This window comes from Uloborus diversus, chromosome 4, assembly GCF_026930045.1.
Source record: "Uloborus diversus isolate 005 chromosome 4, Udiv.v.3.1, whole genome shotgun sequence".
Classification (NCBI taxonomy): Eukaryota; Metazoa; Arthropoda; class Arachnida; order Araneae; family Uloboridae; genus Uloborus; species Uloborus diversus.
Window position 1 is genome coordinate 39,353,132 of NC_072734.1, and position 18,751 is coordinate 39,371,882.

Here is an 18,751-nt window from a genome sequence, read left to right on the forward strand (position 1 = left end):
GAAAAATTTTGGTTTGACTTGAAATATTAAGTTCTTCTGTGTTTAGTTTTCTAATTTTTCATTTGAAGACCTATTTTTGACAATGATTAGTTGAAATACGAAACATTTCCTTCCTAACTTTAGGACTTTTTCGTACAAAAATGGAGAAAGTTCAGTTTTTTTTTTTTTTTTTTGAGTTGTTCGACATGAATCTTAAATATTTATTTTAACACTATTTTTAAACCAAAATTTCGAAAAGAAAATTTTCACCATTTTTAAATGTGTCCTTTTAATTAAAAAGTTATTAATGATTTTTCGTCGAAGCCTGTTTTTTGAAACGGTCAGATTGCTGTGCAGATACATGGTTTGCATTTTCAGATTTAAAAAAAAATTGTGATATTATTCTGTTTACGGAAATATATATTTATGTTTCTTGAAAAAAAAATTCTCCTTTATCGTGCTGTTTCATTTCAATAATTTTAATAAAAAAATATATTACAACATGATTAATGATCACTTGCTGACTGAAAGAGGTTAAAGACCACATAAATTATGTTTAACATTCTCCACTTGATATTGAAAACAGCCTCATATAAAAAATAGGTTAGTAACATATTTAGTTCCAAGACTTGAATAACCTTGAAGATTTCTGGAAAGTAATGACCTACATTGGATCTTTTGCACTTGGGGAAAAAAAGGCCTTCGGATTTAACGGACGTCTTGCCTCATTTGTTGCCACGTCTATTTTTATAAATGTTTAATGAAATTGTCATTATGAGTTCAATGGCTTCAATGTAGGGAAGAACAAACCGGGATGTTATGGACATGATCTTTTCTTTTTGGAATTTGCCTTGAAAATGCTTTCACGGATAAAAGGAAATGGCTTTGGCTGCTTCGGGCCATTTGGTGCAATTTTACCTTTTTGAAACACTGCATTTTATCATAAAGTTTAATTTGATATCAACTTTTAAGAATAAAAAGAAAAACAAGTTCCATGAAACTTCTTCGCACTTTTTATCGGTAGATGAATGAAATATGAGTTTTGTGTTGTTATTGAAATATTTTTCAATAAGTTAAAGAAACACATTGTCGAACTTTCAGCGGAATGAGACATTTTTCCCATCTCAAGCATTTGTTCAGGCCAATTACTGCAATTTTACCTTTTTGAAACACTGCATTTTAACATAAAATTTAACTTGATATCAACTGTTTAGAACAGAAAGAAAATGGGTTCCATGAAAACGTTTTGCACTTTTTAACTGTAGATGAATGGAATATGGGTTTTGTGTTGTTTTTTAAATATATTTTGATAAATTGAAGGAACACATTGTCGAACTTTTAACTGGATGACACATTTTTCCCATCTCAAGTATTTTTTATACGAAGACCTACTGGAATTGTTTGTCTTGAAGCACATTGCGTATTTCTGATCTAAGTCACATTACGAATATTGATACAACATCGTGCTGGCATGAAATATTTTCGACAGCCGAGACTATAATTGATGCATCGCCCGAATGTTAAAGACTTTTCTGCTTTTCTTCTTTTGCTAAAACATGGATTTTACGACGCATACAGTTTTAAAAGCGTTAAGGTATTTCTTGTAGCAACGGTATGGAAAAAAAGGGCAGAGGCAGAAACTTAAAATTTTCGAATTTCCTTTTGAAAGAAACTCATACATATTCCGGAGCAGATGAAAAAAGCTTCGGAAAAAGGAAGCAAACGGTGTCAGGATGTGTCATAAATTGTGTTGCTCGAATCATTCGAGCATGAAGCAACATTGCAAATGAGATACAGCCAGACAGACGGACAAACGCTATCACTCCTGCAAGTCTTTTGTCACGGGTGTCACTCGTTCTACAGATTCAGGAAATTGAGGTATAATGGCCCCGTGCATCATAAATATCTGTTGCCTTTTGTTCTCCTGATTTTCGAATTGACATTTCGAATTGTATGTATCAAACTGCCTTTCACATCGGGGCGGGAGAATTTGTGTCAATTTCGGGCTCCATTGTTGGCTAAATAAGAGGTTTTGTTTTGTTGGGATGTTGTCATTTGGAATTAAAAACTGCTACGGAAATGTGGATTTTGCCATAGTTTTATCATTTAGTTTTGGCGAGAATTCTCTTGATTTGTCCGTCCGTTCAAATCGGTGCAAATGTTGATCACATGGTAAAGTTTTGTTTTAATTGCTCTAAACTGAAGAGAAGACAAAAGAGCTCGAATGATATATCGAATCGTAGAAACGTAAAACTCGAGACAGTTAAGTACTGTCTGGTCATAGCAGGATCCTGTACGACGATATATTAAAATAAACACAAAACAGAAATCGCTACTATTAGTAGCATGAAGAAGAACATTGATTCCAATCGATTGCAAGTGGTCTTGGTCTTTCTGATTTATACTTTTTTTTTCGATTTCAATCTGTGCAGAAGAAATGAAGTCAACACTATCTCCAGTGGCGTAACTAACATGTGGGACAACCGGGGTGGTAATTTGTGGTGTCATCCTTCCCCCCCCCCTAAAAACGCAAAAAAAAACCGTTTTTAATATTCTATGTTTATATGAAAACGTGAAATTCCTACAATTTTCAGAAAAAGCTGTACATTTCTGTTATAACAAAATTTTAAGTGGACGATTGTACAAAAGACAAATAAAAAACTATGCACGTTTTTAATATAACTTCCCCTAGGCGCATATGTGCAGACCGTCGAGAGTTCAAAAGAGTAAGGGTGTGTATAAAATTGATGGCCCCTTAATTATTTCAAACGTTTTTCAAGCACGGGGAAAGATAATGGGGTTTAGTTTTTTGGTAAGAGAGGAAGCCACTACTAGGTATAAGTATTGACAATACGAACCTTATCCAGAGTATAGTATTTATTCCATAATGTGGGGTGGGAAAGCGGGGGGTCCACGGTTCCATCTCCCCCCCCCCCCTACTGGAAAAATTTGGAGTTTAAAGTCTTTAAAAATGCATTTTAACTTCACATTTTTCAAAAACTTGCAATTCCACTTTTGGGGTCTTCCCCCTTCCCGACGGGTGACACCCGGGGCGGACCACTCCCCTCGCCCCCCCCCCCTCCGTAGCGACCGCCACTGCTATCTATTTAATTCAAAACATTCCCTAACGTTTTGAAAACTAGATTGTACTTTTTTATCAACCTCCTTCTTATAGAAAATAGCTTTTGTACTGCTATAGTTCTAAGTACCAACATAAACTTAGACGAACTTAACAAACACAATAGGGTTGCCCTGAACAAGTCTTTAATCGATTTTAATTGGTTCATTTGTTTTAATATTTATAGTTCTATAATCAGCAGTAATTTTTCACTTTTTCTAAAAGTGAAAAAATGAAAGATATCGTTAGTTGTTAAATATTTTAGGTTTTGCCATTTTTGAACTGAAAACATTCGACAATTTTTCATTTGCAACAACAAAAGCTGTTTAAGTTTAAAATTATATTTATGCCATAAATTTGATCTCAAATACATAAACTATCGTAACACGTACTATTTAGTTAGTTCTTGAGGACAAATCTTTTTTATGTGTTACCTATTTCCTTCAAGAGCGAATCCAGAAATTTGTCAAGGGGAGGCGATTTTATTTCTTTCTTTTTACACTGTATAAGATTAACAGGCTTACAAAAATTATCACAAAGGTTTCGGACATCAATTCCAAAGGTTTCGAGCATCAATTCCAAAGGTTTCGGACATCAATTCCGAAACATTTTAGGGGGAGAGCCCCAATCCTCCCTTCATCAATCACCAACATCAATAAAATGTGTCTAAAATTGCGTGTTTTGAACTTCAATATCGAAAAATTACCGATGAAATGTCCCTCAAGAGAGGGACGATCATCTCCATCGCCTTGTAATTGTATTAGTCCCTGGTTTTCTTTGTATAAATAACTTTCATGCGTCGTAGTCTTTTGAAAAATAAATATTGGTTTCTGGTTTATTTCACAGTATTTTGGACAATTATCTAGAGTCCGTAAAGTGATTTTTTATTGCTATAACTATTTTATTTACTATTTGATTAGCAGATTATTTTACTTAGAGTTTGATCTACCCGCACAATAATTTTAAATAATGTGCTAATCAAACAGTAAATTTAATAGAAGTGGTTAAAAAAAAAGTATCATGTTATGGACTCTACATTTCTCCAAAATACTATGAAATGGCCCTTCTTCTAACAAAAATGCATTTATCCTTTGAATTTATTTTTTAAATTGTCCCTTAAGTACTACGGTCCTGAATAACTTAAAAAATCTAGAGGAGTTGAAGATATACCATTTGTCTCTCAAGGACAGAACCTTAATACGTGCTATTTACGTTCTGTATCCCCTGAACAAATTATACTCAAAACGCGTACTCTATGAATATTATTTCAAAAAAGAAAGAGAAAAAAAAATGTTCCTCGGAAAGTTTATTCTTTTCTTGATTTTCAAGTTTCATGCATTTAAATAGCTACGGCTCCAAGCATCATCTATAATTACGGTTTTTCAAAGTTGATTTTTTATTGCTTTTTTGCAAACCTCTGCAGCATGGGTGAGTGTCATTATTATAGACGGTGTTTAACGTTTATGAATAACAAATAAAGCAGCATGTGTGGTCTGTTCTCTAGTTAAAACTCATACCAGTGATAAGCATCTGAAATGCAATTTTTAAAATTTTCGTCTTGAGGCATTTAATTCATCCCTTTCCACCTATTATTTGATATGCAGCTATATTATTTTTCCAACGGACGTTTCGTTTTTGAGTTTTGGAGAGGGGTGTGTTTATTTCATCCATAGCGAGCTGTTTTAATAATAGAGATTTGGGTTTGTTATCAACCTGCTGATAAAATTCCAGGATTCTGAAATTTTATAATAATACTGGGGAAAAAATTGCGCTTAACGTATGTTTATGATTAAAAAAGATTTTCAAGGGCAAGATCCAGAAGAAAAAGCATTTTTGAAATTAGAGCCGAACCATAATATTTAGCTGTATTTCTTTTACTTTAGTTTGCCATGTAAGCTATCATCTTGAGGAAAATAGGGTACATTATAAGTGATTTTTTTTTTTTTTGGATTCATTTAGTATTAAATGCGGATTTTTTTTTTCTGTTTTTCAAAGATATCCTTGAACTTTGTATTTTGTGGCTGAAGCAGCATATATTGTTAGAAGTTTAATTTAAAACAAACATAGAATTAAATATAAAGAAAAAAAAACAAAGATGGTAATGCACACTTAAATATTTTTCATAAAAGAAGCCGAAGGTTTTTTGTCTTTAGAATTTTTTCATCTGTGCAGACTTTAGAAAATTAATTCTAAAGGCCTTTTCTTGTTTCCTGAATTTCAGTTTCAACTAAAATTGAGTCTTCTTGTGGCCGGTTTCGACCGCTAGTTTTGCTCTTTTACAAGTGCCCTATTTTCTGCGTTTCTGAATATTTTTGCCTGTACAAACTCCGTAGAAAAATGTTTAAATTCTGAGAAAATTGCCGTCTATGTATTTCTATTTTGTAATTGTATTCTTATTTTTGTACTGTAAGTATTTTGTTTTACGGAATAAATAATTAAATTCAATGATAATGTGGATTTTTTTTTTGTACAAATGCAATTGCGCAAGTTATTTCATATCATTATAGTGCAGTTGAAAATGTGCAAAGGATTTTATCTATATAAGTTACTGAACACAAAACTTCAAGAACTAAATACGAAATTTGATTTCATAAGTAAAAAAAGCAAAAAAAAAAAAAAAAAAAAGAAAATAAATAAAAAAGAGAATTTTAGAGACTAGTGCTTCAATTCACCCCCTACAATTTCAACACTAATAGTGAAATGTATCATCGAATGCTGTATGGTTCTATGGTTCTGGATCTTTTAACTAGTCTTTTAACTAGTCTAAAAATTATGCTTTATATTTCAATTATTTTGGAATAATATTTACCTATTAAGTCATCATGTTTATTTACTATGGCAATGCTTTTAAAAGCCAAATTTTCTTGCTTTACCCTGTAAAAGGGTTAGTATTTGAGCTGACAGTTACTTAGCCCTCTCAGCTCGCGTTACTGATTTAGAATCCGAGTAATAATTGCTGAGTGCTTTCTGGTTCCTTGCTACATAGATGCTAACTGAGAAATTGAAAGTAGGCGGCATTACCGTTCATTCTATTTAAAACACGATAATTTGAATAATTTATTTATTTTTGCAATATTTGAATTCACCATGTTTGATAGGCTAAGCGATGCTTAACACTTCATTACTCATAGCATTTGTGCACTGTGATACACTGTTTAGGGCATCTTTCTGCCTTGAACAACAAACGTGAATGTGAATATGTAAACATAATTGTAGAATAAATACATGAATAAATTTTAAAAAAAATGTTTTAGGATGAAATAAGTAACTTATGACTCTTTTTAATAAAACGAAGCTTTTCTAAATCTGAATGCATCAAAATGAATATACTAGTAAAAAAATTAAATTTGTTGATTCTGAGAAATATGTGATATGAGCTTTAAAATACTTTACTTCATTTGTTTGTTCAAATTTATACAATGCCCCCATACAAAATTCCATATGAAAGGATGGATAAAACAGTTTTCAAATGATAAATATTTGATATGGGAGACAGAACTAGTATTATAGTATAATCTAGCGTACGGTTTAATAATAACGAAAAATGTCTTAAAATGTCGTAAATCATATTTTATTTTACAAACTGTTATTCAACCGGCGGAAACTAGATATGTAAACTGAAAAAAGTCTGACCTTTCTTTAACGTGTAACTGAAGTGTTTCCGCAACATAAATTTTATGGATATATTTTGCAGGAAACGGAAACAATTCGGATGTAATGCATCAAGTTCTTTTTATAAAATGAATTTATTTCAATGATTCTGTACACTACATATGTTTCCTATTGCTGTTAAATGTTAAAATCCTAACATTAAGGCACCTTTTAGTTTCTTTTAAATTTTATTGAAAAAAAAAATTTGAGGTTTTATCTCACTGTTTCTTATAAAAAAAAACTAGTATATTTTTTTCTGTAGGAAATATTTTTTTTTTTTTTTTTTTTGCAAAAAAAAAAAAAAAAAAGGAAAAGTATCAACTTTATAAATTGTTTTTTATTTTTAAATCTTCTTATCCACGAATTAACCAAGCAAAGAGATGGAGAAACTAAAAAGTCCAGTATCAAGTACATTTTCCGGAAAATGTACAATACGGTATTCTCAGCAACAAAGAATAACCAATATTGTGCCAATGAATGTTAATAAATGCAACAATAATAAATGTATAAATAATCTATTTCTGCTTCTTTATCTAGCGTCATTTCATGTAAAAGAGTACGATAATTGTCTTTGAACGTTTAGTAGTTTAACCATTTTCTACTTTTTAAGTTGATGACCATTTTGAATTTATATTGAAAATGCATTTTAAAATAATTCAGTCGTTTTTGAGTTGAGATGTAAATAATTAATTGCTTACTTTTTTTTAAAGTTCTGACTGCCCTTAAAACGAATCTGTTATGAGATTTTTTTTCTCTTTTCTTATCTCTTTCCGCCAAGTTGTTTGGTACATTTTAGTTTGAAGCACATTTCATATTTAAAAGCTAAGCAGAGAGAAATACTGATAGAGGATGGCCTAGAAAACAATTCCAACATTATTTCCTGAAAAAGCAAGTAATAAGAAGTGTTAATAACTTTGATTCTTGTTCCTTTCATTAGTGGTTCTGATTGTCTCTTCTTTGAAACAAAATGACTTCATCAAGATACTTTTATTCCCCTCTTGGTCAAAGTCACTATAACGACTACATTCACTAGTCGACTTGAACTTCAGGCTGACATCCGAATCGTCGATCGAAGCTTTCTTCAACCAATCAGAAGTACTCAATCGGTGGCTCGGATGTTCGACTGAGATTCAAATTTGCTGGAGAACATAGCTGAAAATGGCTTTCCAATTGTGATTCTCAATTCCACGCAAGGTTGAAGTACATACCTAAGTCGTAGTCAGTGCTAATAATATTTAAGAAGTTGAACCTCAGTCGTGTACCCGAATCGCGGATTGAATGCTTCTGTTTTTTCGATGAAGGCTACGAAAGATGATTTGGATGCCTAACTGAAGTTCAACTCTTCTGGTGAATATTGTCGATATAACGCCTATATGGCGTGGTAGTCATATTAGAAAGTTTCAGAGTATATTGCTTTTGTATAAAACAGATAACCGTTTATTTCATCTTGATGTATGATGAAGCTCGAATTCTAAGAACTTCTATGGTTTCAAACATTATTTGATCGCATTACGTAGTTTTCACTGGCATTAACTGATCACGATTGTTACTGATTCAGCGTGGAACACGCGAACTAATGCGTTCGCTACACGGAAACGCTTTGAATTTTTATAAAAGTTGAAGCTAACCGATCTCTTGCTGATAATTGATGCGATGTAGAGAAATGCCTAACTTGAAATTAAAAAATCGTAATGCATCAAAAGCAGCATGTATTTATAAACTTCGTTAACGGAAACAACTGAGATAGAATTTTAAGTAAACGGATTGCCCCAAATACTCTGACCTTCAAACGGGGAGGAATTGCAACGAAAAAGAGGTTATCGAACGTGAAAATCCTTCTCTGTTGAGACTGGAAAAAACAAACTTCGAATGTTAATGGAGTTGCATGACAGCTGTTTCGAAGGACGTATCCACTTTTTGACAATAAGAATCGCTCCATTTTCCTTTCTGTAAATTTCCTACGGTGGGAATTGGAATTTGGATCAAGTAATGAAAGGCTCTGGATACCGGTTTGCTGGATTTGTAGAGAGTGGACTGTCTGGTGGAGGAAGGGCCGTTAGAAAAAATCACTTTCTCACTGACAGATTCAACCGTTGCTGTTCTTTTACGAATTCATCAGCAGTGTCCGTTATTACATGTTGTTCTGCGAAAAGTTTTTATAATGTTTATGAAAGATCAATCTTTTTGTTTGACGTAAAAAGCAGAAATACAAAATGGCAAATGCAACATGACAGAAATATTTAATCAGGTTTCAAGTAAATGATTCAGCGGACTTGAATACACCTTCTTTACTGAATTAGAACAGTATCCCACAAACCCTATTGTATAATCATTTTCTTTAGAATCTGTCAAGATTTTAAGTAAACTTCCCAAATATTCTTCATGGAAGTTGTTGATATTTTTGCCGAGATATTGGTAATCTAATGTGCAGGTTTCGTCAGTGAACTCTGAAAACATTTTTATGAAATATACAAATTCTCCATCGATCTGCGGTGGGATTTAAAACTTGGACCAGGTTGCGAATGTCTCTGGATACTGGTTTGCTTGATTTGTAGAGTGGTATCGTCGGGTGGAAAAAGACTGTTGGAACAATCACTTTGACACTGACACATTCGACTATTGCTGTTTTTTAAAGAATCCATCAACAGTGAACATTTCTAGATGGTGTAAAAATATACTCATGTATATTTTTAGTTATATCTAAACTCGATTTTTATTTACCGTCTGTCAAAAAAGTCAGAAAAATGAAATGGTCAATGCAGTCTGACAGGAATTCAAAATCAAGTTTCGCGTGAATGATTTAGAGAACTTAACTGTACAAGCATTCTGTACGGACCCGGCTTTGGATTTTCTCTAATGGTGTACAATCATTCTTTATGGAATCCTTAAAGATTTTAATTAGACTTCTCAAACATCCCAAATGCAATCTGATGTCATTTTCAATGGAACAGCAGGCATTCTCCGTGGAATTAGGAATCTATATACACGTTGTCACTGAGCTGTGCAAACTTTCTTGCGAAATCCATAAAACAGGGATTTTATATAGCATCAATACAGATTTCTAGTTCACTCTACATCAATTCCCTCTTTAATCTATAGTATCAGTAAACTTTAGTTATTATCTATACAGTTTTCACAGATTTTAAAAAAACGTTATTCAAATGGACACCCACAGATATTCTTCACGTGTACATGTTTGAGATAGAATCTTAAGAAATTCTTTATAGGATATAAGTATGTTTTCAGAACACACTCAACGGACACTTTTTGGGGCATCTGCACAGATAATCAATAACATTTCAAATTTTTCCCTTGATATGTGCACTGACTTCTTATGGACCTTGCAGAGATTTCCAGCCTAAAAAAAACACAGAAAAACCCTACATGTAGCAAATACAAATTTAAGAGAAAAACTGTTTGTTACGGCTCTATATTCCAATAGACGAATTCTGTGCAGTTTTTGTTAACTTTTCAGAAATTCTGCAAACATTTTCTGTGAACTTTATTAACAATTTCTTTTTTAGTTCTAAATAAATAGATTTTTTTTTTTAATTTCTAAAATATATTTATTTAGTCAATAGGATATTTTCCCTTTTTTTCTTTTCTTTTTTCTTTCTTATTCAAAAATTTAACTGTATCTATTTGGAATTTTTCTTTAATCGTAAAGATTATTCAAAAAGGTTAGGAAACAATTACTGCTCTTTTGAAGATTTTTTCTTCCATGCTTGTGATTTTTCTGAAGCTTTTAAGCTGTTCTCGTAATTATTAAGTTGTTCTTAGCTATCATTCAACATGTTTTATTTAAGCCTCTTAACTACTGACACTTTTTCTTGGTCATTTTAACTTTTGTCTTTTTCATTAAAACTATCTATTATTTAATAAAATATTTATTTTAGGTAATTTCAAGGCTCTTCTGAATTCGTTGTTTTTCTCTGTAACTCGCGCTTGTTTTGCCTGCTAACAAAAAAGCGGGCCAGAAAGCTGGTTGTATATTTGTAACGATAGCGGAAATGCATTTTATATAGCTTCAAGAAGTTTTGTTCAAAAATCAAATAGTAAAACGAAATCTGGTTATGTTAATCATTATCCTTCATAGTCACTGATCCGTAACGCCTTACTTTAGAACGAGAAAGCTAAATGCAATTTTCAAAAAACACGCAGTTCAACTTCCTTAACATTATTTGTTGCAGTTAACAATCATTGTTCAGTTCATTTTTTTAGCTAAATTTCTAAGCATTCTTTACACTCTCACTCTGTTGTTCATTCTAGAAATAAAAAAGGTGTGGCTGAATTTTAGTTATATTTTGATTAGAAGATAGTATCAAATTACGTTCTAAATCGCTTTGCCATTTTCTTTTAAACATAAAGAAAGTAAAATGGCGTTTTCTCCATTATCGTGCTCATTGTTCTACATTCGTTTTAACTTAGAGCCATAAAGCTTGAGCTGTATGTAGATTTTTCTTTGCTTTTTAAAAGATTTGTTGTTCCGTTTTATCATGGAACTAATGATAGCTATCTGGCTTTTATATTTATTTGCTCAAAATCAACTTTTATCATTTGTGAAATGTTTTTTTCTCCTTAAACGATCATCAAGAAATATATTTTGTTGCGAAATGGGAACACAAACGAAATCAGAATTTTCCATTCAATGAATAGTTTAAACTTTTTTTAAAACCATTGAAACTCAAATTTTCGTTTACATCCAAAGTAAAGCTCGTTTCATCGCTACATTTTCATTCTTTTAACTAAAATTTACTGCTGGACCGCAACAAAAAGGAAAAGTTATGTAGCATTAAGTTTTGCTGGGGACCAAATTGAAATTGCGTTTTCTCATATGGATTCTAAAGTCTTTTGAGTGTACTGCATAAGGATTCAACCATTCGGAAAATTGAAATGAATCTTTAAATTAAGATTATTGTATTTTGGAAACTGAATTATAAGAAATAAATATCGTTCTTATTGAGTCGTCAGTATTAACTTTTGCTCGAACTGTACATCTGATTTTTTCCCCGGAATATAAATGAATTAAAAAGCAACTATTATGTTGTTGCCCACATTAAACTTTCTTCTATACCTTTTTTATGAATTCTTAGATCTCCCGTACAGTCGCAACTACTGATACTAGTCGCAAAGGCAGCTTTAAGAAGGAAAATTCAAAATTTCTTAGAAAGCTTTTTTTACGCCATAAAATCAATTAAAAGTATTTATTTAACAAATAGGCCAAATAAAACTTATTAAAATCATTTAGCTTTCTTCAATCGTCTGCCAACAATGACCTACTGTGAATCGCGTGGTTGTAAAAAACGAAGAAAGTAAAGTGAACCTGAGATCAATGAAAACAAAAGGAAATGTAACAATAGCAGCATTAAAAAAACTGGGTGTAAAATAAGTGCCCAAAATTAAGAAACCTCAATGTGATTTTGTTTTTAAAAAATGCTACTTTTATTACCGAGATAATTTTTATGTTTTTTGTTTACTAGTTTGACATGTTGAGTTATTAGGTTGTTGCGCCACTTTGTATTCAATTCAAACCCCAACAAACTTTAATCAAAAGCATACAAGTTTTCTCTCAGTTTTTTTACATTTAATAACTGTTTGTGTCATTTTTACTGTCGTTTATCAAATACTAGAGTTCTAATACCATTATAAATTTCTCAAAATCTAATTGCTCTTAAGTAGTCATTTCCTTCCCAAACTACATTGACCCCATTTTTCTGAAATTCAAAGTAGTTTTGATTTTTTTTTTAAATTTAAAACGTAAGCCATGTTTGCTACTTAAGTTCAACTTCTTAAATCAGAGTAATTTATTCTGAAACATTAAATCAATCAGCGTCTTTATTGCTCCTTTACTTATTTTGCCATTTAATTAATAATTTATGACTCTCATGACCTTATTTATAATTCCCGAAGTATAAAACAGTCGTAAAAGTATATTGCTTGCTTTTCAACAGAAACAGAGTATGAATCAAATGATATATTTTCACTTGTTTGCAGACATGATATATGAATTTTGATCGCCAAACACAAAAGCGCCACGGCACAATAATGCGACTATAAATTGCATTTTATCCCACTTGCTTAACTGGCAGATTTTATTGCTTTCTTTGAGAATTTACGTTACGAATAGCAAATTTAATACTTGCATCTGAAATTTGCTGCTCTGCTATGAGAGTTTCAATAAGAATTCTTTTTTGGAAATAACTTGGACGATCGTAAATCATCATTTGATGTCATGAGTGAAATTTGCTAATAACTTTTTGTTTTGATATTAATTTTAATTATTTTTTTTTCAGCTAAATTTTAGATTTGTTTTGACTTTTAATTTTCCCTGCTCGTCTAGTAAAGGGTGTTTTCTTTAGAGGTATAGAACTTTAACATGCTTAATCAATCTATTTTTCCTGAAAAATTGACAAAAGTGAAGTAAATGAGAATGAATGTGTTAAGTTGCACACATCCAGATGGGTTGAGTTAAAATTTAAGAACTACAACAAACGAATAGTTCGCACTTGTCTTTTCAGGTTTTGAAAATATATGCTAGGCTTTCTATTCTTTTCTATAAGTATGGTGATACTTACATTTTTCATCCTCTTTTTTAAAATTATTTCAATTGATAAAATTCTTAATTTTACTATTGCAGGACAAGAAGCAAATAAGTTGAATATTATGCTTGTCGTCCTTTTTTTCTTTTTTTATTTGTTGTAATTTGAGTTTCATTACGCTATTTAAAAAAAATGTTAGTTTTATTTATGAAATATATTCTTCACAACTGTATTAGAGAATAAGTTACTGATCAAAAGCATCATAAGTTCATTTACGTTGTATACATTTTTTTTTACAAATGTCCTAGTGGAATTTAAAATAATGTTATTTTGTGTTCACGTTATTGTAATCTAAAAAAGAAAACTAGAAATAGTTTTTTTTTTTTTTTGAAACACTATGTAGAAAACTGAAATTTATAAATAAATTGCTAATCTAATGAAAAGTTTATGTATTTTCTCAGTGGGATCAAGTATCATCCATTAAGGGATCATGTATCCCTTGATGTGGGGATACATGATTCCTTTATGAAGTTATTAAAAAAAAAAATATTGTACCAAAACTATCTGTTTAATTTCAACTTAAAAAATGCTGTCAGATTGAGGGAAAAAATATCTTTGTTCACGAAAACTGACAATTTGCAGCCGAGAAAAAAAAATTTAAATCTAAAGTAGGGATCAAGTATCCCCAGTCTCCCCTATGTCTCTATAAATGTGAACCTTTTAAAACAAAGCAACTTGTTTTAATGCGATAAGACATTAGTATCACTATTTCAAATAACTTCTATATTGCCTCTTAACGCGAAAGTTTTAACACTCTTGTACCGTTGCACACGATTTAAATGTGTTTCAGAGAATTATTTTGCACAATGTACTGGACAAAACCGGGAGTCTTCATATTTTTAACTTAGTTTTACATTCAAAACTGCAATGCACGTTTCGAATTCATGTTAAATATTTAAATAACTCTTTTTTTGTTTTTCAATAGCCATATCATTTTTTTTTCCTACTGACACTTAATTTTATAAAATGTTTTATTGTATAATGTACACAGTTATTTTGACAGCAATAACTTTAATTTTCCATTCATTTATCTTTCATTCATTTATTTTTCTAGTCTGTGGACAATTTTGACCTAGCCATGGCGATGAGCATGAATGCGAATGGTCAAGAAAATGGTGACGGATACATGTGCGTAGATCACGTAAGTAATCACATTTCTTTTCCAGCGTAAAATTTCATCTAATGTTTAACGTTTTGAAAGGTCAAAATATTTAACGCTTTTCTCTTTATGTTGATCTCATGCCTGTATATCTTCCTAAGAAACTATAGTACACATATACTTTTAGTGCTGCTAGAGTTGTATTTTACTCATTAAAAATTTGAAAAACGACTCAAAAATTTAGTCTAGCGTATTTTCACGCTTTAGCACTAAAAATGAAAATTTAGTATCGTAGAAGAGGGGAAGGAGGGGGGGGGGGCTGCAGTTGTACTTTAAAAAATATTACAGTTGAATGTTTTGCTATATTTTTAACTACATAATGTCAAACATTCCAAACAGTACTCATCTCTTTTTTCGATGCCCTTTTTCATTTCATCATTAGTGTTTTTTATGGAACTTGATCAATATTTTCGCACATACTTCATTCCATCAAAATGATTTTCACTCTTCTAAAAATGTCTAGAAGTATTTTCACGTCTTGAAAAGTCCTAACAGTATCTCTGACAATGCATGTATTGGTGATTTGTTTCACTCTTTTATAAATGCTTTATGTGTTTGTATTCTTTAAAGAGTTTTCCTATAATTTCTTTCCATTTTCTGTCTTATGAATACATCAAATGTCATTTTTTGTATTGCCTGTGAATGCTCATACACTTGATTTCCTCTCTTTCTCTTATGAGTGCATCTGATGGGGGACTCCATTTTACTTTTCTTAACAGCGATGGTTTTTTTTTTTTTTTTCAGATTGATACTTTTTTATTTACCGATTAATATACTCCCGAAACATGAAAAGAAATTCCTATACTTATATAACAGCGTATTATGAATTAATCTCATGTGTTCGTGTCGTGTTCTTTTCTGTTTTTTCATCGTTCTGTCTTATGGAAACACTAACTGCGTTGCCCGACATTGCAGGATCTACCTCGAAAATAAAATTTGTGTCAAGTGACCCATGTTCAACAATCAAGCTTAAGTAAAGGGGAAAGAAATAGTGAACAATTTCCTATCAAACGTGTAGAAAAGGGCAATTTTGGCTCAAAATGTAAATTTTGACCTCTTTATTTTTTTTTAAACTCCAAATATTCAGTCATTGTTGATAGGTATAGACATTCCGTATCACGGAGTTTCTGACGAAGAACTCCCTATGTGCATTCCTGATCGTGAATGGACCTTTGCGGCAAATGAAAAAAGCCAAACCTTCTCAACGTACCCCATAGATGGGGTAAGTTGAGCAACGGTATGGGTATGGGGCAAGTTTATCACTTATAATGTCTACCCAAACCATAGGATAAATGATTAGAGATAAAATAAAATTTCTATTTGACAGTCAACTCTTTATTTATAGTCTTTCAGTGACAAATTAACAAAACTTAAAGTATTTTAGTTCGAATTAACTGAAATAGTTCTGGTTTTCGGATGGATCGTTCCGGATTTCGTTTTAAAAATTTTGTAAGCCAATCTTTTCCGATCATCTTATTTGAAGTCCAGGTGGATGGAATTTTAATGCTAAATTCAACAGCACACTCGTAGGCAAGGCGACGAACGTCATTTGGGTTTGAAAAAAATATAATCCTTTAAGTCTCGACAATCTCTCTGAAAGAAGCCTTGGCCGTGAGAATCCAAATTGAGAATGAGAAGATGTAATAATAATAATAATAATAATAATAATAATAATAATAATAATAATAATAATAATAATAACAATGAATTACCAACATATTGGTGCAGAAAAATTGCAAATTACTGGAGTCACGTGTTTCGGTGTTACAAAGAGCAGCTTTTTCAATGCAAAGTGTGATCTTTTGGATAAAAAATCATCTAAGAAATGCAACATGCTGGAACAGGAGACAGTGCAGGAAAAAAAATGGAAATTAATAAAACAAATAAGACAAAATGAAACCTGGAGTCGAAATTTATTACATAATTTCATCAAGAAAAAATTGGTAAGTAATATGTTTTTGAGAAATCTCATAAATAATGCATAATTTCCAATAAATAATACCAATCCGAATAAAATCTTCGAATGACTTTTGCATTCCTCGGATGACTTTTCATCCAAAAGCTCACATATCTTTGAATTGGAAAAAGTAATACACGAAACACGTGTCTGCAGTAATTTACAAATTTTTGTGCACCAAAACTTTGGTAATTCATTAATTTAATTTTCAATCACAAAGGTATTTATTCGTTACTACAAAACATTATTACACCAGTAGGCGTTTTTTTTTTCTTCTTTTTTTGAAAATATTTGGTGTGCAGGGAATTGACATAGGGTAAAGCAAGAATCGCCAGTGAAAACCTAAAAGTCCCTGTTTTCAGGGACTTTGGTCCGGAAAAGAGGAGGGGGTGTTTGGTTAGGGGGTAAGAGCTGGTTGGGCCAGTTTCTTTTAATGTTCAAAAACGATAAAGTAAGCCCAAAGTAGTAGAAAAAGGACACCGAATCTAGTAGATACCCAATAGTCTTGGGAATACTGACAGCGGTCCTGCTAGAATTGCATATACGAGGAATAATACCAAGGGTTTCGGCTGACGAAGTGATGTTTTTCATTGTTTTCACTTTAATTCAGAAAGCAGAAATTCAGAAATATTTACTTCCGCTTTTTCGTTATCATTGTTGTTTATGCAATAATCTAAGACTAATGATAAGGAAAGTATTTCAGGCAATTTTTGACGTCTGATTTATCGTGCTTTCCGCGGGAGCGTTCGAAGCGGCGAATGTTCCGACAATTCGAATGTTGTGTTCGAAAAAGGAATGCAAATTTCATTCATTAGATCGGAAATTGCTTTCCGTACAGATCATATAGAAGAAAATTTGAAGGGGGAAAAATGGAAGTTCTAACGTTCTCAGAATACAAACTATTTGATTGCTTTTTTTTCCTTCCAATGAAAAATAATGAGTGGGTATTAAAAATGATTCTTCACTGCGAACAAAAAAATATAATATTTAACATGGTTGTTATTAATCGCAGGAAGATACTCAGTTTTGGAAATATGTTCTTGTTCTTGCTGCGTTCCAGAAATTGTTGTATGATCTGGACTAAGACAAATTGTAGATTTTTTACTTAATGGAGAAAGTGGAGCAGCATTTTTTGGTTTTGGAAAATAGTGAATAAAAACTTACGTTCACATTTTAAAGATGATGCATTTATGCTTATGAAACTGAAAAGTAAATAAATAAATAACGTAACGAATCCTAAAGGAATCGAGAAATGGAACCTGCTAGTTAGTTAATTCGAATATATTCTTCAAACTGTTCAAAGCTTTTATAAATTTCATTGCAGTTGGAAATCGTATTTTCTTCTTTTATGTTACCAAAATTAAAATGAAATACAACATTTGTCGTACCTAATTTTAAATAATCCAGGAATCCAGCTGTTGAGACTTATTCCTTCAAAAACAGTTATATAATACAAAAAATACATAGTTAACTTCGCACAAAACTTTTTACAGTGGCACACTCATACTATGCTCACAGGTTAAAAGTTACGATGTCATGGCGATAGTTGTCTTATGTTTTCATGAAACTGTAACCACGCACAAAACATAATCAGTCGTTTGCACGTTTGGATGTTTAATTAGAGTATGTCTTTAAAAAGCGTGGGCGAGGTTCGGTCACAATAGAATTACTTTTTGAAACTATGTTTTAAAAACTTTATTTTCCAATTATAATTTTCTTATTTTTTCAAAAAAAAAAAAATGAGGCTCGGTTAGCGGAACCCAATAAGACGTTTCGCAATGAAAGCTGTTCCTGTAAATCATTCAAATGACTTTGGATATTCGTAAAATTTAATGATAGGAGAGAAAAGAATCCCGAAGGATGAAGTACGTTCAAATTTTAGCGAGTTTGTGAACTGACAGCATACAAAATACTGCCACCAAGGGCGCCTATATACGGGGGCAAGGTAGGGCTCAAGCTTCCCCTTAGAAATGAGAACTTCCTTGCTTTTAGTACTTTTTTCTTTGCAAAAATGTATGAAAATTTGTTTTCCAGCCATTAATGAATAAGTTATTAAAAATGTCAAATTTTAATATCTCTAATATGTACTGAAATCGGTTTTCACGGGAAAAATATTCTGCTAAACCGTAAGGAAAATTTTTGAGCCCCCCCCCCCCTTAAAATTTTGCATATGGGCGCCCTTGACTGCCACGATCATTTTTTTAGGGAACCCTCTGTTAGTATTGTTGTTAGGTGCGTGCTTTGTCAGTTTTTAATATGTGATTGAAGTAGTTTAAGGCACAAATGTG

The 18,751-nt window shown here is 31.7% G+C and overlaps 1 protein-coding gene across 1 annotated transcript in view; it reads left to right on the forward strand.

The window, feature by feature from the left end:
• Positions 1–18,751, forward strand: part of LOC129220226 (TOX high mobility group box family member 4-A-like) — a 105,045-nt gene that overhangs the window by 21,231 nt on the left and 65,063 nt on the right. Inside the window, exon 2 of the mRNA XM_054854590.1 lies at positions 14,402–14,488. Within this exon, the coding sequence (XP_054710565.1) occupies positions 14,426–14,488 (63 nt within the window). The 5' untranslated portion in view covers positions 14,402–14,425. The remainder of the gene's footprint in view (positions 1–14,401; positions 14,489–18,751) is intronic.